Source organism: Anser cygnoides, chromosome 20, assembly GCF_040182565.1.
Source record: "Anser cygnoides isolate HZ-2024a breed goose chromosome 20, Taihu_goose_T2T_genome, whole genome shotgun sequence".
Classification (NCBI taxonomy): domain Eukaryota; kingdom Metazoa; phylum Chordata; class Aves; order Anseriformes; family Anatidae; genus Anser; species Anser cygnoides.
Genome location: NC_089892.1, coordinates 8,349,870 through 8,371,328, shown reverse-complemented (window position 1 = coordinate 8,371,328; position 21,459 = coordinate 8,349,870). Strand labels below are relative to the sequence as shown.

At 52.5% G+C, this 21,459-nt stretch overlaps 1 protein-coding gene across 5 annotated transcripts in view; it reads right to left on the bottom strand.

Moving 5' to 3' along the window:
• ASTN2 (astrotactin 2) overlaps positions 1-21,459 on the bottom strand; it is a 348,717-nt gene that overhangs the window by 283,629 nt on the left and 43,629 nt on the right. For all 5 annotated transcript variants that reach the window (XM_013182791.3, XM_066980984.1, XM_066980985.1 and 2 more), the window contains exon 2: positions 3,713-3,900. In XM_013182791.3, the coding sequence (XP_013038245.2) occupies positions 3,713-3,900 (188 nt within the window). The remainder of the gene's footprint in view (positions 1-3,712; positions 3,901-21,459) is intronic.

Here is a 21,459-nt window from a genome sequence, read left to right as displayed (position 1 = left end):
ACAAGAGGCCCCAATAATCATGATAAATCATATCAGGCATATGCCCAGATCCTTGAAGTGACAGATGACAAACAGAGCAGTGACAAGACGCTCTATCATGCAGGGAATCATTGAGTTAATGGAAGAATTATTGCTTCTGAAATCCACTCCAGTCCTATTGTGGGGAACATTCCAATTTATCAAAGCCAAATGAACATTAATTGCTGCAGCCTGGTAAGTTTTCGAGCTGCTGTGACCTTCATTGAATTTTAATCCAAAACAGATAAGATTTACTTCCACACAAGAGGAAACAACACAATTAAACCCAAATGACAGCTAAGATTATGGGGAAAAAACACAACAGGCGTAATGACAAAAATATTGATTCCTTTCTACTTGACACTGTGCAAAAAAAAAGAGAGTAAATAAATAAAATCTAGCATTTGCTTTTCTTTTTTTTTTCCTCCCTTTTCATTTCGGAGACAAATCTTAGATGCTCAAGCCAAAAGGAAAGGGGTGGCAGACAGTAATGGAGACCGAATTCCCTTTAACTGCAGTAATTAATGTTATGTTTCATTGGGGAGAGATTAAGGCAAAACAGTGAGGTAAGAAAAAAAAAAATGTTGTTGTTACAGCTAGCCTTGAGCTTGGGGAGAGGCATGAGCAGGGTCACGGCTGCCCCTTGCCCACCACTGCCCCCCCAGGTCCCTCCACGGATCAGGTCTGCGCTCAGAATTAGCCAAGGCAGCGCATCAAGAGAGAACCCAAAGGCCAAAAAAATAAACAAACCAATCCCAAACCAGACAGCCACGCACAGACAACCAACATCGCTGGGGAAAAAAAACAAACAAAAAACAGTAACAGAAGTAGAAAGCCAAATTAAATGAGCGCGATGCTGAGATTTGGTTATCTGAGGTCAGAAGCGAGCCGGCTCCCCAGGCGGCGCAGCGGGGCTCCTGGCTTTGGAGGCAGAGCACGAGTGAGGAGCAGAGGCAGCCAAGTCATAAACATCTACACAAATCCACAGCAACGTCTCTGCACGAGAGACTTCGCCTTGGAGATGTCTCTCTGCCCAATAAAGCTTTGCCAGAACACTCCCTAAACACGTCAAGCCGGGAATTAGAGAGATCCCACAAGGCAAACCTTACCCAGCTTCCTATAACTCAGCCGGAGGATGCCAAGACAGGTAGAAGCGCGTGTTACAGTCACTTAACCGAGATTGAAGGGAGCGCTTCCCAGAGCCTGCTCCCGGCCCCTCCGGCGGGATGCCAGCCCGGTGATGAACAGGGCACGCAGGGACTGAACGCCGAGCGGGCAGCAGCACGGGAGCTCCTGCGGGGAGCCAGCGGGGGACACGGGCCCTGGGGCAGGAGGCAGGGTGGCACGGTGACATCGAGGTGAATGGCACGGCAGGAACGGGGCTGGGGACGTGGCAGGCACGTGGGAGGACAGGAGCTGGGGACCAGGGTGGTCAGGCTGGCACCCAGAGGGCTGAGGGGCTCTCCAGGATGCACCGTAGCTGGGGTAAGGATGGGAAGTAAAAGCACGGGAGAGCAGCCCAGACAAAGCTCGGGGACTCAGATGAAACCTTTAACCCAAGAAACAAAGGCTTTTGAGCAGTTTTTATTTCAGCTACGCAAACCCATGTGGCTTTGAGAAGGAAAACAAACAACCACAGAACGCATTTATCTTCTGCTAGCTACTCCAAACTTGGCTTAGGTTCACTCAGAAAAAGTTAATGAATCTTCCAAAAAACTGGGTAAAGTTTCCAGCCCCTGTGATGAGATCCTGACCCAGGAAGATGTGCCCGGGGCTCCAGCACAGCTCTGCCTGCCCCCAGCCCCGACCAGGACCTCGGCTCCCACTGCCAGGAGCAGCAGGTCTTGTAAAGAAAGCAGAATTACGGCTCAGTCCACGCACGAGGAACTCTTGTTGCTGTCATCTTCACCTTGCTCATCTACAAGGGAAGGCTCAGGGCACCAGTCAGCTCTCTCACCGAGGCCATGGGTGCTCCCATGTTATTGGCTTCGGTGGTGCGTGGCAGAGCACGCCTTCGCCAGCCAGCCCAGGATCAGAGCACGAGAACATCTCTCTGCTACGCACGGTCATGTCTTCAGTTCCACCCGACTGCCATCACGGCACCTACATCACAAGTTACAGCAAGCGAAGGCTCTGGGTAGGAATTTTTCAAATAAAACCTCTCTCCCTTTCTCCAAAGCATCAACCCATTGCAATCATCATCTTGTGTTTAGAAAGAGATCAGCTGCAGCGAGGTCTGAAGCCCCCAACAAGATCTCTCCCTGCATTTCGTACCGTCCCAAAGTCTCCACACATCCCAAAGCCTGCATTTCGAGCAGCTGCACCGAACACCAGGTGCCTCCCCAGGCACTGACCACGTCCCCATGGCAGAGGCTTGCCCAGAACAGCCAAGCAATGCCGCATGCAAACCAGGGACTGAGCTTTGCGCACCCCCGACTTGTGTTTTGCTGTCTTTATTCCTTGCTCTCTCTCTCGCACTTGTTTTTTCCGGCTCATTTTCTAAGTATCCCAGTTCTACCTCCCCCCCATGCTCCATCACACTGACACTTTTAGCAGGATGTAAGAAACGTTCCCTACCCAATCCGCTGAGCTGCGGTGCCCAGCTCCTGTCCCTTCTGCCATGCCGCTATCATATTATGCCTTATCTCGCCCAACAGCCTTAATGCAAAGCCTCTCTCCGCATTCACATGCACTCAGTGCCCAATCTAAAGCCTCACTGACAAGGGCTGAGACACTCAAAAACACAGATTTAAGTTGTAGAAGCCAAATAGCTGCTCGTTCAAGTGGAGAGAGGGGAGGAAAAAAAAAAAAAAAGCCTTCACGCAGCTACCCTCTCTGCTCCTCCTTCCAAAATGAAAAACCAGAAGGTGTGGAGATAACACGCAGGCGGTAAGATATGCACAGATGCACCTTTTGCAGAGGTTGGTGCCACGCACACACACACCCCACTCTGGGGACCTACAAGTCTGGCTTTGTTTTTTTCTTCCATCAGTGGGGCAGTTCGTCTCAAAGGCAGACAGGGGGCAGTCCGTTCAGTCCCAATCTACAAACGGAGCTGTAAAGCACGGAGGGATGGTGCTCCAGATTCAGACACATAGGTAACCATCTCATATGATGCTGAACAAAGCATCTCAGAAGGCAGCAGAGCACATACGTATGTTAATAAAATGCCAGATAAACACCTGAGATAAAGGGTATTCAAAGCATCTGGATCACCTCTTCACTCTTAGGTCAGACTTACCCTCTAAAAAAAAAAAAAGGATCATGCTATGGCTTGTACCCACTCAATAGGTAAAATTCAGTTTACAAAAGCTTCAAGAAAGAAGTGATCAAGCCCCTGCTCTTGCCTTTGAACACACCAGAATGCAGGACCAAGGAGAAACACCCCACTAACACGCTTCAACAGCTGCCAGCAGAGGCACGAGGACTCACAAGCTTCCTGCTGTCCTCCCAGCAGCACCTTCCCTACAGTCTGTTGGTTTATTTTATTTCACTTTCACAGAAGACCAACTCCCCTTCATTTGCTGGCCCATTCAAACACATCTGTCCCTCTCTGGAGGCTCGGAGTCAGACGAGGAGCACAGAAGGGACACGGACACGTGCAAACCAGACCCTCCAACCTGTCCTGTACCACCTCCCGTCCCCTCCTCCATGTCCCCCGTGCCCTCGGACGCAGCCGGCAGCTCCGACTCACCATGACAGAGATGTGAAGAATGTGCATCTGCTCCTCCACTATTTCCGAAGGCTCCTGGAGGCTGGGAGGGGTGGCCCGGGAGAGTTGCTCGGCGCTGCTCATGGAGACGTGGAAGTATAGGGTGCCGTTCTCCAGCCACTGCTGCTTCCAGTGCACCAGCGAGATGTCAGCCACCGTCCCCGACATCTCTGCAGGGACAGAACACACAACCGAGGCTCAGATTTCTGCACCATGCTGGAAGGCAGACGTTTAGCAGCCCTGGAAATCAGGGCTGGTGAGGCTCACCCCTAGCACTGCCTCTGTGCTGGGTGAACCTGAGCATTGTGTTTTGGTCTCTGCCCGCTATTTCCCCTGCATACGGACAGTAACAGTTTTCTTCCTTAACAAAAGCAAGGGGCTATGAGGTGCCCTGGGATTTCTGGACAAGAGAAGCAACGACGGTAAGTAAAATGCTACACAGGACTCCATAAACCTCCTCTAGGTTGCCCAGCAAGCAGCTGGAAGAAGCCCCCAGAGGTCTGCAGCCAGGCCCAGCGGAGGTTTGCTGGTGGGCAGGAGGCAGATGGAGGGCACGCAGTGCCAAACAAGCCAAAACACAGACAAGCGTGCATGCTCTGGTGGGGTTTACACCAGAAACCTTATTCCAGGTAGCACCAGAGCTGTCTTTAGCAGGACCAGTCCCAGACTAACAAGCACCAGCAAGAAAAGCTACCCACCGGGCATGACAAATATCGGCCTTGGGCTGCACGTCTGTTTGTCTGCCTCTGTTACCTGCCACGTCCCACCCCGCGGTGACTTACAGCCTCAGCCCACCAGGAGCCAGGACGACAGCATCCCAACGCCAGCACCCGACGCAGCATCCCCGAGCTACACGCTGACAGCACCACACCTGGTTGATGAGGGGCTGGGGCACTTCAGACCAAAAAGCGAGCCCCAGGTGTGTGCCCCCCAGCCTGCCCCCAGAGGCGGCAGCTCCAGGGCCCAGCTGCAGCTCCTGCCTTGGCCAGGCAGCAGCAGCAGCAGCAGCGCTGACAGCTCCGCAGCTGCCCATCAAGTTTTAAACAGATCTCTGCAAAGAGCCGCTTTGTCAGTTTGGCAGCCAAACCAAAACCGAAAAAAAAAAAGATCCAAGTGCAAAATAAGCCAAAATATTTCTCCTTCCACCACCTCTTTTTTGTGTGTTTGTTTTTCCATCTGCAATACAAGCAATGGGAAGGCAGTCAGGCTCCCAGTGGCAGTCCTCTTAGTCACCGGGCCCACGGCTTCAGCAATCATCCACGTTGCGGGGGACCCAAATTCAATTCCCTTCTGTTTGGGAAGAGGAACCTAGCGCCTGACTCCAGTGGATCGTGACATGCTTCGTAATCCTTGACGAACGCTCTCCTTTATATCCGTGCTTGCACCTTCTGTGGCGTGGCAGCTGAGGGGCATCCCCTGAACGCCCCTGCGGTGAGGACAGGGGTTGTCAGCTGCACTGCACCGCCGGCTTCCCGTTCTGCAGAAGACCAGGGCAAAGCACATCCATGTAACTGCAGCCCTGAGGGGTGTCTGCTCCAGAAACGACAGAGGCCCAAGTTCAGATTCCCCCTGCACAGAGGTGGGGATGGAGACGAGGTCCTCCCCGCCACCCGTGACAAGGTCACCAGGGGAGGCCGTGGATCCTCACCCTGCCAGCGGAGCTGCAGGGAACAGCTGGGGCATTTTGCGTTTCATTTTCCTGAACGCAGCTGGGCAAAAGCACATCCAGCTCCGGCTCTGAGGGGAAACAAAGAAGTGAGCCCAGCTGAGGCCATCCCGAGGAGCTACCGACACCAAAGCCAAGGCACCCAGGTGCTGGACCACTGGTGGCCCCCCAGGCTGCAACACCAGGCACTTCTGCAGACCCACATCCCAACCCAGCAACAAAACCTTCTCCATTCTTCAGGAACGCTTTTTCTTAGCCCTGAAACCAATGCGTTTTTAGCAGCGGCTCCTGGCTTTGTGCCACAGATCAAAGCCGACGCAGTCCCCCCTGCTCACAGCAAAGTCCCCACCACGCCACGGGAGGGCTCAGCAGAGCTGCTCCTGGGGGGTGCCCCCAGCCCCTGCGCTGCCGCGGCACATCACAGCCCTGCTGAGGGCAGGGACAAGGTTACCCCATTACTGCCAACCCCCTTATTCAGCACCTCGCTAATTATGCTGCTGGCATAGCGCTGCCAGCTGAACCTCATCGAGGGCTGTGCTCATTATCGCTGCCTCCCGAGCACAGCGCCGGTCGTTATCCCCAATCTCTGCGCACATCTGAGCACTCAAAGTGAAAAAACTAAACAGCTCCTGACCATGCATGGGATCCATAAAGAGCCCACGCTTGCACTTTGGAGAGGATGCATGAACTCACTGTCACATCTCTGTCATTGCAATGAGATGTCTCCTAATAATCCCTTCTCTACTTTAATATAAATAGCTGTTTGCTGGAGCAAATCAGTAGCAGGAGGGGCTGCTTGCACTCTTTACCCTGTAAATCCAGCCAGCCCTGCGGCTCACGCTCCAGGACAGGAGCTGCTGCAAGCTCAGACTGCCTAACGAAATGAACACCGTCCCTCTCAACTGCAAAGAATCACAGAATCATTAGGGTTAGAAAAGCCCTCCAAGATCACCTGGTCCAACCGTCCCCCTGCCAATGTCATCCACTAAACCCTGTCCCCAAGCACCACGTCCAACCTTTCCTTGAACACCCCCAGGGACGGTGACGCCACCACCTCCCTGGGCAACCCGTCCCAATGTCTGACCGCTCTTTCTGAGAAGAAACGTATCCTCATTTCCAACCTGAACGTCCCCTGGTGCAACGTGAGGCCATTCCCTCCAGTCCTATCACTGGTTACCTGTGAGAAGAGGCCGACCCCCAGCTCCCCACACCTTCCTTTCAGGCAGTTGCAGAGAGCAGTAAGCTCTCCCCTGAGCCTCCTCTTCCCCAGACCAAACCCCCCCAGTTCCCTCAGCCGCTGCTCACAGGACTTGTGTCCCAGGCCCTTCGCCAGCTTTGTAGCCCTTCTCTGGGCACGTTCCAGGGATGAGAGTGTGTCCAGAGAGAGATGAGAGCAGAGGGTTTCTTACAGTAGTAAAAGAAAGAACAACACCAGAACAATATCAGGGCTATTTAACCACAGTTGTCTTCACAGCAATACTTCAAAGGTCCATTCTGAAGAGCATCTTGCCTAATTAAAGTTGCAGCAAAGGTTACTTTTAGGAGCAAAAGGAATAATTCAGCCTTGGGAAAGATATCACAATCCCTTCTATATAGGCAAGGAGACCATGGGAAGCATCAAGAGAGAGGACCCTGCTTATCCAAAGCCATCTTAATCCTGCTCTGAAGCACAGTCACCCATAGGAGAGGACAATCTACACCATTACACGCTCGTGACACACATCACCCACACATCCCTGCATCAGACCTTTCCAAATGAGCTTGGCAAAGGAGGCTGTATTACCCAGACTACAGCAGAGACCCGATGCGGGAGCCACTGGGACCCTACCACCCCTGTTCCCCAAGGCTGCATGGCAGCAGGGAAGCAGGGAAAAACTCCAGGGTCAGTATTTCTCCAGAATTCTTACCTTTCTCACACGTTTTTGCATGGGATGTTTAAACAGATCACAGAGAACATTTCTGGGGAGTTCTGAGATCCAGGCAATTTTTTGGATTTTAGCCTAGACTGGAGATAAGCCTGTTTCATTTTCAAAAGGTCTCTTCCAAAAGTAGAAACTTCAATTTAACATTCATTTCACAATTTTAAGCAAAACCCAGCAGCAAGGCAATTTCTGACGAAAGCTGACTTGCCAAGCCTGGGTGCCATTTACCATACTTTTATAAATATCTGAACGCTCTTCACCCCTGAATCCCGTGTTGCAAGAAACCTGGCCATTACTACTCCCAGCACTGCCAGAATATCGTGAGCCTTCAATCAGGTTTGCTGCTGCTCAGGGAGGAAAAAAAAGAAAAATACATTTTTGAGCCCTGTTAGCTGCTGAACACTTCAATATCCAAATGCAGGGAAGTTTCTTGGCCTCAAACACTTGACATAAATATTATACTGCCTATGTTTCACTGGACACGCATTGTCACTCCCCTATCTACACAGTAGTTACAGCAGTGATACGCCATCCATCAGGAAGAATGCAATAGTCTGCAGCAAGATTGCCTGTTATCAGAGCTTTCAAATGCTTTTTGAACAAATTAAGGGCATTCCTGCACCAAAATGGAATGAGATACAGCCACGGTTTTAAATGGGCAGCAATGGAAAAGCACTTGTAGTCTATAGCTATTCAAGATTTCTGCACACAGCAGGCAGGGAGAGCTCAGTAAGGGCTCACACACAGCGCTGAAGTCTGTCCCAGTGCTACAGCCACAGCTCCCTGGATGAAACGTGAAGTAAAATGGCGTTTTTTCACGTTTTTTTTCACGTTTACGTGAAGTAAAATGACCCCACTGCTCCCACTTCACCCTCCCCTACCTGCTCGCTGTGCTGACAGACAGCGCTCACAGGGAGGAAGAGGAGAGCCCTCCTTCACCACAGTGTGGGGCCGTCGCTGCTGCACGCGGCCTGGTCTCTGCTCACCAACCAAGTCCTGCTTCTCCTCCCCTCAGCAGAGCTCCAGAGATGTCTCCTCGCCAGCCTCAGCCGGCCTCCTGCCCCCAGCTCTTCGCACCTGCCCCTCACCTCCCACCACACAGCTCTGCTGGGCTCCTGAGGCCCCACCAGCCCTCCCCTGCTCAGGGCTCCTCACGTTCCTCCTCCCCGCTCCACAACCAGAAAGCACACCCATTTCACCCACCTCAGCCCTCTCCCCCTCCCTCCCCTCGTGCCCCGTGCCCACTCCTGCATTGCCTGGGGCAGCTGAAGGTGCTTTGCTCTGTCCTGCCGTCGTCTCGGCCCCGCAGCCTCACCACATGGCGCCCACAGCACCGCAGCCGCCATTTCGGAGCAGTGGCCAGGCCGGCCTCCTCCTCCCAGTCTGCTCTGGGGAAGCAGCACTGGGACAGAGCTCGTCCCTGCCCTGTTCCTCCACCGCCTCCCTTCTCTCAGTAATAAAACCTCTTCCCCCAGCACCTCCCAGGTCTTGTGTGCTGCCTCGGCCCCATCTCGGATGAAGGATTAACTGGGAAGCACCACCAGACGTGCTCCCAGCAATCCCTCCGAAGGGCTGTTATGGTTAAACACAGCCGGCTATCTCAGGGTGCTCCCCGCTCTCGTGTCAGAGATGACATCAACTGCCCCAAGAGGAGGCTGGATGACATCAGCTAATGATGGTCTGAATTCAAGAAAAGAACATACAGAGCACTTTCTCCTTTTCTGCCCTTCCTCTGGGTCCCATAGGGCTGCAGCTTTCACATTTTCCTTAAAAGTCGAACAGGCCATCCAAAGAAAACCCCTCCAGGGCTCAGAACCCAAGCTGGGCTCCTGTCAGTCGGACAGTCACTGTCCAGGACAAGGTCAGGGAAGCAAGGGGATGGCAGAGACCACAGCAGGACCCCTTCCAAGTGATTTTGTAATTCCATTTTCCCTTCACTATTTCTGCAATCCTTACATATAAACATTTCATCGAAGTCTTCAACTCCTATTACAATCAAACCTAAAAGCAAAAAGGCCTAAATGCACTTGGTTGGGAACCAAGACGATTCCCATAAAAGCAGATTATGCTGACATGATGAATATAAAATGAAACAGCAGATATTAAAGTTGGAGAATTGTTACTTCATGCCTTCCGGCTGCTGGCTGCTCTGCCTCCCTCCTCTCCTCTCCTCCTCCTCCCGCTTTGTTTCACTGACGGCAGACCGCAGGCAGAGATAGCCTTTTCACCCCTGCCTTCTCCGAGGCAGGCTGCCAGGCCTGAAATATTCAGCAGCTCCCCCCGCCAGCCCTTATGCAACGCTTCAGCGTTCATCGGTTATTTGGGAGGTTGCAGCCCTGCCTTATCTGCCACGCCGTTTTACAAAGCATGTTTTGTGTTTAATTGGCTCGTTCCTGCTAATCTACCACGATTGTTGTATTTTTATTCTTGAAGGTCGTTATTAAAATAAGCCATTTTGCTTACAGCAGCTCGTCCCTGCACTGTTCCCCAAATAACCAAGCCCTCTCTGCATTTCCCCTCCTCTCCCCAGCGCTGCTCAGGCTGTGGCACCTGCTGGATGCGCTTAATGAAGGAGCAGGTCCTTGGCGTGACGGGCAGAAAGCCCGTGAGTCATTTCCAGTGCGTGGATCCAGGCTGCTCCCACCTGTATGCTCGCCACCTGCTTCAGCCCAGCAGGACCTGCACCCTGCAGACAGGCTTCAGCAGCTCACCTGCACGGCTCAGCATCATCGTCTGTCGGCAGAGGGGAAGCTGGAGATCTAGTTAGCAATTATATTCCCTCTTATGGCAGGCTCAGAAACACAATCTCATCTCACACGGGCTGGCACTGAGGCCAGCACTGACAACTGCTTCATCGTCTCCTTGCCCATACGTTGCCCTAATCCTGCAACACCACTTCTCCTGCTATTAGTCCAGGAGCTCTCCTGAGCTAATGTTCTCCAGAGGTGCCAACCGCCGTCCAAGTGTTAGCTTATAGATTCTTTGGTGCTAGCTACCGCTTATGTTAATAAACCAAAATTATGCAGAAAGTCATAAACAGAGAGCTCTCCCCAGTGCCCTTGCCAGCACAGGATTGCTCCCTGCGGAATAGATTATAGCACTGTGCAGACTCGCTCCAAAATGACTCCAGTAATGGGGCTTCCCCCGTGCTCCCCAGGGGACAATTCTGCAGTCAAACAGGCCCTAACATTTCTTAAGGTTTGGGTCTTTTGGTAGCAATGTGCTTTTTTTTCTCCTCAATCATTAGTTCGCTTCATTATTTTCCCCCTTTCCCTCTGCTCAATGTTAACATGTTCCTTTCCTTCTAGCTGTACTCCCCTCACAGTACTCCCTAGGGCAATGCAGAAACACAGCTTAATATTGTAAGAAGTAATAGAGAAGCTCAGAAGTTTAAGAAGGGAGAAAAGAGATGACAAGATCCCTCTGATCATCTCTTTTCAAAGCCCCTGTGCACGAGGAGCACTGTGCTGTACCCGCAGGGTATTTCATGGGTGGCTTTGGCTGTGCGCGTGCCTGCTGGGGCTCAGTTTGTCCCTGGGGCTGGGGCAGGCAGCTGGTATGGATGGATGGATGGAGCCTTGGTCTTGAGGTGACCCATGGGGAACCCCCCCAGTAGTGTGAGCAGGTTTGGGTGCTCTCTGGGCATCTCCTTTTCTCTGCCAGCAGCATCACGGGCCTGACTCTTGACGGACAAAGTGTCAGGCACCCCAGCGCAAGGTGGGACGGGCAGTAAAGTGGGTTTGGCTATTTTGAGGCTTTGCTCAAACTGCCAAGAAGGACAAGGATGAGAAGATCCCCCTTAACAGGAATCCACCCAGCAAGAAAGCCCCCTCAGTTCAGACAGAGCCTGCCTCTCCCTGCTCTGGGCTGCAGCTGTTGAGTGCTCTGGGAACAAGCACCCCCAGCACCACAAGCTGGGATGAGGTGGTAGCATTCCCACCTCGCTCTGCCTTGGACAAAAATCTTTCCCTGTGACTTTTCAGAAGATGCAGAGAAACCTTGCCCGCACCCCGCTGAGCAGCGGTGACTCCAGGCTGAACCATTCCATGCTTTTGGCAACAGTGAGGCCACCAAACACCCCAGCAACTTTTCCCCCATGAGCAGCAGCACTCTGAGTTTCTTAAGTGCTGAAGGCCTACCACTTGCATCCTAGCTTGTGGTCTTCAACATTTACACCCATTTAACAGTAAAGCTCTCCCCTCGTGCTACATTTTGTGGGTACAGGAGAAGCACGTGCACAAAGGGCTCTCCCCATTGCTGACATATTTCACCTTCAAGCTAGAAGAGCCGAGGCACAAGCCATCCCGAGGCTGGCCCAGGGCATCTGCCCAACTTCAGCACAGACCAACCAGCTCCAGCCCTCCTGCAGCAGCCCATGCAACTTGCCACAACCTGGTCTTACACTAGTGGTCCCACTAACAATGCTGGATTTCCTCCAGTTAACATCAGGCAAAGTGAACCCAACCAGAACGTTTCGATTCTTCTTGTCTTCCCAATGAACTAGTTTATAAACACGCGTGTGTGTTGGTTTTTGTTTTAGACAGATGTAATTATCGTGGAACAAAACAAGAGGTCAGCAGGCTGCATCACCACGCAGATGAAGGCTGGGGACCAGATGAGATGGGGTGAATGGTCAGGACAGAATCAGCCCCTTCCACGAATCACCCCAGTAGGAGCTTCAAGACAGCCACAGGGTGTTTGCTCCAGCAAACCCTCTCCCCTCCTCACTCTACAGCCCTCAGCACCATCCCCACGTCCCTTCTAATCAAAGGCTGCGGGGCCCCGATGGCAGCCAGCGAGCAGGTATTGATCTGCCTGCACTGCCTACAGATCATAATCTGCCTCCACGCACCTTAAAGAAGCTCAGCGCACGTTCCCCCTTCTTACAGCTGCTTTGATTGCAATTCAGTCTCTAGTACATTACCCTTATTTATAATGCCAGGGCTTCAGCGTGGCGCCTCAGGCGGTCTAAAATTATTACAGGGCCCTTTTGACTTTCAATTCCCTTCCATTCAATTCCATTTTTATTTGTCAGCAGAGACTCCCATTGACCAGCGGTGGAAGCCAACTGCACGCAGGCAGACGGTGCTGCTGCATGTTAAGCCAATCCTATAGAAATTGCTGGCACGCAGCTCAACACGATGGGTCATCTCAGCTCCAAGAGGAAGAGCCGGGCCCGGGACAGCAGGGCACAGGCTGCAGCTTCCTCGGAGAGCTGCAGGATCCGTGCTCAGGGGGGTCAGCTGCTGCCATTCACCCAGCCAACATAGCCTTCATCCAAAAAAGAAGAAAAAAAAAAAAGGAAAGTGACTCTAAACGTCACAGCTGCTCTTGTGTACCCTCTGGAGATGGAAGAGCAGGCTTGCAAGAGAGATGGGTGTGAATGAAGTGTTGGAAATAGCCACAATGCACGGACAGGGTGCAGCAGCCCTCTCCTCTTCCTCATTCCCCACTCCCAGCGGAGGCACAGCAGGTCTGTTTTTAGAGTGCTCTGTTACTGAACACCTCAAAGCTTTGCCACTTCCCTCAAGGCTCCCTGCTCACTCAGGAGACAGAGGGTTCACCTCTGCAAGGGCACCTGCAGGTGCAAGGAAGAGGGGAGAGATGAGAGCCTCCTCTAGCCAAAGGAGAGAGCAGCTAGCCCATGCTGCATGAGGAAAACTGCAGCTCCCCCGTGCCTCCTCTTACTCCTGATCCTAAAAGCCAAAGAGACACAGCTGATAAATGGGAACTGCTGATAGCTGGTAAAAGCCTTTTTAGACTATTTCAAAGGAATGAGCACTTTTCTTTTTTTTTTTTTTTTTATAACTCAGCTATTAGTCCCCGTTAAAGAAACCAGTGCACATCGCTTCGATAGGGAAGATTTTTCTGCAGGCAACAAGTACACAGCACCGCAAACCCTGCCCCGTGGCTGTTTTAAGGTTGGGCTATATGAGATGATAGGGATGTCCTGGGCTGGGAATTTCAGCTCTCTGCACAGGCCAGGAGAGCTGCAGCACCAGGGCAGGCTGCTCTGCTCAGCCCCGACCCCCCAGGGCTGCCCTGCCAAGCACCGGGCACAGATCCTGCTCCGTGCTCAGAGTGCAATCGTTCCTGCCCAGAGACCCCCCTGCACAGCAGTGCTGCAGCTCCGCTGCGAGACAGAGAGGATCTGAAGTGTCTCATGACACTGGCGGAGGCTGCTGAGCAATATCTGCTCCGTGAGATAACCACCGCGTTATTCTTCACGGCGGCTGAGGGAGGGCGAGGGAAGGCAGGTACGGCGCTCCTGCCACCAGCTCTGAGCAACAGCTACGGTGCCGAGAGTTTTGTTAAGTGCGTGATGGACATCAGAGGCATGAATTAATACTGAACTCTCACTGATAAAAGCATTCGCATGTCCAGAGAAACAGGAACAGGAACCTTGGTTAAACAGCAACGCCACAAGCTGGGAAATGCCTGTGGCTGCAGCACGCACTCCCCGAGCAGGACACAATATTTTAACCCAGTCCCAAAGCAATCAAGAGAAGCTGCTAAACCAGCCCCAAGCAGCCTGCATCCCTCCTGCTGTCCTTTAACTGACAAAGGAACTGACAAGGAGCCCAAGGAGCCTTTATGGCATTAGGTGAGGTTTGTGCGACACGAGCACTGCGTATGCTGGGGAGCGAGTGAGCTGCTGGAGTAACGGCGCTGTATTCCAGGGGCGAGCATTGCTCAGAGCTTGATTAAAACTAGTCAAGTGCTTTATAACCTCTATGCATTTTTAAATGTCTCTCTTTGGGAAACATAGCTCTTAAAGCGATAAGGCAGTTTGATAGCTCACGGCACCGATCAAGCTGGGAAGTGATTTTTCTAGCATGGTTCCCCCACAGACCTCCTGTCCCAGCCAGCTCCAGCAGCAGCCCCAGTCCCTGCAGGACCTGCCCATGCACTGGGTGAGATGGGGAGAGGAATGGGGACAGAGAGAAGAGGGTTTGCTGCTTCCTACAGGAGCACCAGGACAGCTCTCCCTGCTGACATGATGTCCTTCTTCAAAAAGGAGACGACAGCGCAAAGCAGAGGAGCACACTCAGTAGGTTGGGAACAAGGGGGCGCGTGGCTGGGCATCTTGAGAAAAAAATGGGTAATGGAGAACGTGGGTTCTTCTGCCTGTGTGTCACCTGGAGTGCCAGGGGGCGCATCGAAAGCTGAGCTGCCTGGAAAGGTCTGGGCTTGCCCTTCCCCAGAAAGGCAGAAACACCAGCTGCCAGGAAGGAGTATTTGGTGGAGCCCCTCCACGTCCATCGTGACAGGGCTCCCACACTAACAGGGGCTTCTTCGCTTGCTTTCCAGGCAGACATCTGCTGTTGTTAAAAAGTTTTAGGGTCCCTGCCTCTTCCCTGGGAAAGGCTTTGGGGAAACTCCCCAAAAAGCCTCTGGTTACCCGAAGCCTCCCAGGTACCCAGGTACCGTGGCGGCTGCTCACAAAGCTCAAACTCAGCTCTTACGGAAAGGAGTTCCTGCAGCCTCCCAGGGGATTCACTTCTCTCCAAGAGCGCCGTATTACACCTTCGCCCAGGAGAACCTGCTCGTTCATCTACCCCAGCACCCAGAGGGACCTACCTGGCCCAGCACCACCAGGTTCCTGCAGAGCTCAGCGCCACAGGAGAGCAGCCTGCCGCTCCCAGGGGATGCCACCCCAGGGTGCAGGCAGACAGACAGACCCTTCCCAGGAAGAACAGAGCCCCTGGGCAGCCTCAGCCCAGGAGCAAAGCGCTGCAGCTGGAAGCAGAAGGGGCTCGCTGAAACGTAGCTGTGAAAATCATCGCCTCTCCCAGGACTGACTCGTGCTGAAATGAACTGGGCTCGCTGCGGCTGATACAAGATCACAGAGCAGCTGGAGGGCTCGGGAAGTGGCATCAGATGATGAGGAAACATTAACATCTAAATAAATAAATAAATAAAAGGGAATGAATTTATTAAGACTTCTCAGAGCCTGTGGGCAAAATAATTTTCCCCCATTTAGGAGTGGGTAAACGAAAACAGCAGCTAAGCAATTTGTCAGAGATTAAAAGGAACTAAGTGGCAGCGACACTTCCAGCCCGAAGCAGTGATGCTCTCCCGGAGTGACACCATTGCCTGACCCTGGCACGACCACGCTCCCTTCCTCCAGCAGGCACGCTCCCCTCCTCTTGCAGAGAGCGCTTTGCCTGCTAAAATAAGAAAGCAATCTGCCTGGATGCCAGCCCCAGCCAGGCACGGGGAGGTCTCCAGCCATTGCATGCCAGTGCCGCGTCCCTCCAAAGCAGCAGAGGAAGGCCAGCTTGGCTGTCACTACAGCCCTAACCCGTTGCCAGCTTGCAGTCACCCCACCCCAGCCCTGGTGGTCCCCCTCCTCCCCAGCCACGTCGCTTGGCGTTCCCCACCAGCACGAAGGCTTCGTGAGGCTCTCCCTGCGCCCCCATCCCTTGTCCTACAGTAACAACGGGGCTACCTCCCCATCCCAGCTCTTCATCTTTATTTTTCCCCTTCTCCTCTTCCCATCAAGTACAGATCCTTTCCCATCCCCTACTTCACCAGAAAGGCTAATTCAGGCCTCTGTTAACAGTGGGCCTGGTCTCCCCGCACCATTAGATCCGAAAGCAGCATCGTTTCACGTTTGTATCCCCGTTTGTTGTCCTAAAAAGAGTCCTGGGGCCCCAAAAGGGCCACCTGCGATAAGAAAGCAAAGCCACAGAGCGCTTCCAGCCCCGATCTGCATACACAAAGGTCATGGGAGAGGCAGAGGGGGATGAATCCTTGCAGCCTCATTAGAGGGAAGGAAACTGTTTCTGCAAATAATAATTGATTTCTAAATTTATCCCCTAATTAAATAGGTTCCCTGGATGAATCTGCATGCAGGCTGCAAGGTGATGATTTAGAGCCTGGCTTCCTCCGGGAATGCACCAACACATGTCTGCAAATTGTCTCTCCCCCAGATTCAGAGGGAGGGCGATCGTCTCCCCCCCAGCAGGCAGGAGCAGACGGGCCCCTCCTGCCACCTGCAGCTTGACACCAGCCCAGCCAAGCTTTCCTCTGCGCGAGGTCTATCGGCTGCTCGCCAGGGAAAAGGGCATTTGTCACCTGTCTCCTTGCTGGTCCCCGCACTCCGGCCCTGCGGGGACTCTCTGATGGACCCGAGCAAGGCACACATCACAGCGAGAGCACACAACTCACAGCCTGCCAGGCAGGAGGCTGGCTAGAGGCTTTTCTTTGGCAGGCAGCAGCCATAAAACTACGGCAGAGCTGGAACTGTGCTGCCTAAACTCAGCACATAGCGATGGTGAGAACGAGAAACATTATCTCCAAAACACGCTCTTGCTTCCTACATCAATTCCACGGCTGCTCCTGTCTAGTCGCTTTGACTTTTTCCTGCAGACACCATCAGCTAATAAAACCTCAAGAGACGGATCCTGGGATAAAACCAGGCTACAAGCTCTGCAAAAATTAAACACATTTATCACTCTTGTGCCGAGAGCTCTTTTGGAAACCAGAGCGCCCTGATGCTCCCAGACAAGCATCAAAGGACTTTGGGTGCGAGAACAGCACGGGGCGGCGCGCGGCGCTGCCACGTTCGAGCCCCAGCTAATTAACCACTGCTGCCCAGGACCCCTCTGCCAGCCCTGGGACGCTGCTGCAGTACGCGTGTGTGCGCACACCCTTTGGGGTGAGCAGGTCTCTTCTCTTTCCGCCCCCAGAAGCCTTGCAGGAGCCCAAGGGTGCCGTGCCATCCGCGTGGGACCCCCAGCTTGTCCATGCACAGGGTGGGTGCCAGCACCGACATGGCTCTAAGGCCTCCCCTCGTGGGAAATGCCCACAGCTACTCACCACCTGTAGGAAGCAGCAGCAGCACCTTCCATCTCCTCTTCTTTCCTCCCTTCTTTCCAGTCTCCCACCCCCCATAGCATCCTTTAGGCTCTGGGCACATGCCGCTGCGCTACCTTCAGGGCTCCAGCCCTTCAGTGTTGAGTTTTTGGGATACAGAGGCACAACTCATCCCTGCTGCTGTCCCACACGCTGGGGTTCCTTCTCCTGCCACCTGGAGCATACAAAAACCAAGCACAGCCTGCACATCCTTTACCGTACTGCTTGTCCCACGGTGACTACAGCACACGCGGACCTGCACCCACTCAGACACGTGCTCTTCCTCAAAGATGCCAAAAATGCCATCCTTTTGGCATTTTCTCCCCCCAGTCCCCTAAAAGCGTTCAAAACTGGAGCATCTCCATGGTGTTTTGGATTTTTCAATGCTTCTGGATGAAAACTATCTTGTTAAAGTGAGTTCTCAATCAGAAATCACTGCTGCAGATGGAGCTGGGGCCGTAACCTACTTCTGCACTTAAAAATAAAAAAAGCTATTAGGTGGCTAAATACTTTTGGAGCTGCTTCCCTTCATCTCTGCACTGTGCTACTTGGTCTGCAGCAGAGCATCCTCCTTCATAAATTGCCTCTGAGAGCCTCAGATCTCTTCCAAAACAAAACAGTATTATTCACAGGATAAAATAAGAGAGAGAGAGATGCAAGAAAACTAATTAATGCTTGTACAGAAGAGTTTGCAATATACAGCATTTAAATGAAGCCTGGTTTTCAGATCACAAAGCTAACATCTTCACATTGTGTCACCAGCTTTCTTTTCCAGAAGTACATTTTTTGCTCACCTTGAGCATTTTTGAAAGCAAACAAAATTCCTGTTGGTACCGACACAAATTCAGATTCTAGCTCTCCACCACTTACCAACTTGAGCACATTAAAACTCTGTTAAAAGCAGAGCAAGATGAGTCCTTGAGGCCCTGTTCCCCAAGGATGCATGCACATAAAGCAAGGAAAATGTGTGGTTATTAGAGTTTAGCTTTATTGTTTTCATAAAACACACTGAAGATTGTGTTTATGATTCTGGAGAAAATAAAACCCTCTCTCCAATTGTTAAAATAATGAACACAGGGTACTCCAGTGACTTCTAAACAATCAAACACTTTGGACTTGCATAGCACCCTCTACTCAGATTTTGGAAGAGTCTTCACAGGGATGGAAATAAGCCTCGTTGGGTGAAGGATAAAGCCACGAGCTTACCCTATAGCCAAAGGCAGCAGAATAGTTTACACAGCCACTGCATGGCACTCAATTCCGTGGATCAGAAAGGGAACCATTTAAAACTCCTTGCCAAATTACTTAAGAGCCAGTTTTGCTGGTTGGCAGTAACACCTGAGCTTCTGAATGATCTAATCCCTTTTGAAATGGAGACTTGAGCATCAGAATCCTTTAAACACACTCAAAAGCAAACAAAAACATGATCTTACTGCACTTTCTCCCTGGCCCCTGCGCAGGGTTCCCACGTGGTCTCAGATCAGCTTTGTCACTTCACCACGTCGCTGCTTCCTCACCCACCACAGCTGCTGCTCTCAAAAGCTTTTTGCAGTCTTCAAGCAATAAAGCAGCTTATGGGGTCATTTCTTCCTCCCACTCACCCTCCCCAAGGAGACGGGAGGGCTGTAGCACACATCCTGCCAGCTCCTGCCCTGTCTGGCACCCCCAGCCCCTTCTGGTAGCCCACGGGCACAAGCAGCAGCCCCGGGGACGTCACAGGGCAGAGGCTGTCCTCGGTGCCACTCACCCCCCTGATGCTCACGAAGCCTTCTTCACACCTTCAGAGGGATTTTGCCTGCTCCACGTCCCCATCGCTCCCAAGGGCTCTGCACCTGGCTGTAGGGAGGTTTGTGTGTCAGTAACCTCGTGCCTGTCAGATCAATTGCATTGCCCAGGGAACCAAACCACCTCCATCACTTCTGCTGCTCAACCTGGAGGAAGGATAACCCAAACGTTTGTTTGTTTGTCTGTTTTCCCCTTCCTTTAAATATTACAAAGACTGTGCAAGGTTATAAATTATTGAATGGAGCTGTCTCTTCCATTTCGCAGTGCGGTGATGGAAGGAAGGACAGCCCGTGTGTCCATAGGGTGGCTGCCAACGCACCTGCACAACCTGGTGGTGGCAGGGCAGGGAGCCAAAGGGCACCAGGCAGGGTCCTTCCCTGTCTCCCTGGTGCCTCTGCCCATCCATCAGTGCCCACCACCTGCCTGGCACCACCAACGCAGCAGGGAACACATCATCTCGAAACACATCTTCCATGCCAGGTGATGCCTGCGTGTCCCCGCACCCCCACTTGAAATCCTGGCCTGACCCAGGACGTCTCGGCCACGTCGATGGTTAACCTGACCTGGCAGAAGAGGTCTTCTGTGAAGCTCCAGCACAAAGGGACAGACTGGGAGAAGGAATGGAGAAAAAAGAAAAAAAAACAACACTGGAGATATTGAGAAGGTGTTGGCACAGTCTAGCATTCAGACAGTTTTGCACACACTTTCTGGGAGGTATTATTGCCTGCTCTAAAGCATCCCTTTTAGTATGAGCCTTTGGGGCTTGTAATAAAAACCAAGATGTTTTTCCCGGAGCCAGGTTAGATAGAAGACATCTAAAAATTAAAGCAGCAGCCTAAAAAAAGATTCCAATACCGTCCTACCCATTACGTATATTTATTTGCAGGGTCCTTGGGGACAGAGGTCAGCTCGGGAGCACAGAACCTGAGCTGCATTTGTTCCCAGAGCTGGCACAGAGTGCACAAGCACTGCCTGCTCCTCGGACCCACCTTGCTGATTAACGGCTTCGTTCCAAGAAGCGCATAACAAGACCGAACTGAGACTCAGCTGGTTTCAAAGAACCAACAAATTCAAAACACACAGCCAGCTCTTCGAGCTAAGGCAGCACTGAGCATCCAGACTAACACCACAGTCACTGCATCGCATCTCAGCAACACAGCCTAAAATCGATGAAAGTGGAATAAAGCCAGAGCCCTGCTTTTTCCTCTCCTGCAAACTTCTTTTGGACATAACCAAAACCAACACGCTGCCCTGAAGAGATCTGAGTTTTATGAACCAAAGCCCTTCCACTCGTAAAACGCTGAAAACCAAGTTTTTCCTGCGAGAGATTTGTCACCGTTGGCTGCCCTTGATCATCACATCACAGACGATATTGCTACCTGTACTCAGTGTTAAGATACTCATTCGAACACCAGAAATGAAAAACGGCGTCCTCCCAGAGAAGCACGCAGGAGCCCCGCAGGATCTCGCCCTGCCCTTTGCCTCTGCCGCGCGCGCCCTCACCCGCCTGCGATGCCCAGCGCCACCGGGCTCAGCCATCCCGCCCGCTCTTCTGTGCCCTGCTTGCTAATGGAGAGAAAGCTCTGGATCCATTTGAAATGAATTATACTCCAGTAATTGCAGCTGCTATAGGGCAGTATCAGGTCAAACTGCCCTTTTTGTGCTGCGTCTCAAACACCAGAGACGATGAACTGGCTCGTTTCCAGCAGAGGCGAGCGCCCACAGCTCCATTTGAAGCCCGGGGGAGCTGCAGGCGTTCACCACCTGACACCACGCCACCGGTGGGTGCCGAGCTGCGTGCCAAGCTCTTCCCTTAACACAACATCCAAGCTCACTCTGTGTAACCACAACCTTGTCTCATGCTGCCCACCCCTGGTCTCCATCCTGCAAGTCCTCGGCACGCGGCCTCCCGGTGCCATCCCCGAGGCTGCCCTCTCCAGCCCGCATCTGACTGCTGAAGAAATCTCTCTCTCCCCCCAGAAGGGCTTTCTCAGCCCAAAACAGGGATTTTCCCCCTCCCCTCCCATTCTAAGTCTATGTTAATAATTAAGATAGGGTGGGATTCAAGAGACTAATTACCACTGTAAAGTTACTCTCCTGAAGGCTGATAAGGGAAGTAATTAGGATGGACAAGCATGGATTACAAAGCTCTAAATCTCTCTCTCTTGTCAAGATAACGCTGCTGCCCAGCCTCACAAACGATAAATGAATCCATAGGCAAACAGGCAGCAGGCAGGGGGACTGACAGCAGGCTGGGCTCTGCCACGTAACCCCAACACACCTTCACGCTCCGTGCTCCTTCCAGCCAACACACCGACACCTTTCCCCCTCCGGATGCTGTGCCTCTGGCTGTTTTGCCTTCACCTGGTCTCTTCTCACCTCCCCAGATATAAGCTAAGAAGAAGTGCACGCTCAAACACTAGATAGATGCTGTCACAAGAGCCACGTCCCCCCGAGATGAGAGTAAGGGTGCCGCTCACGGTGCCACAGCAGCG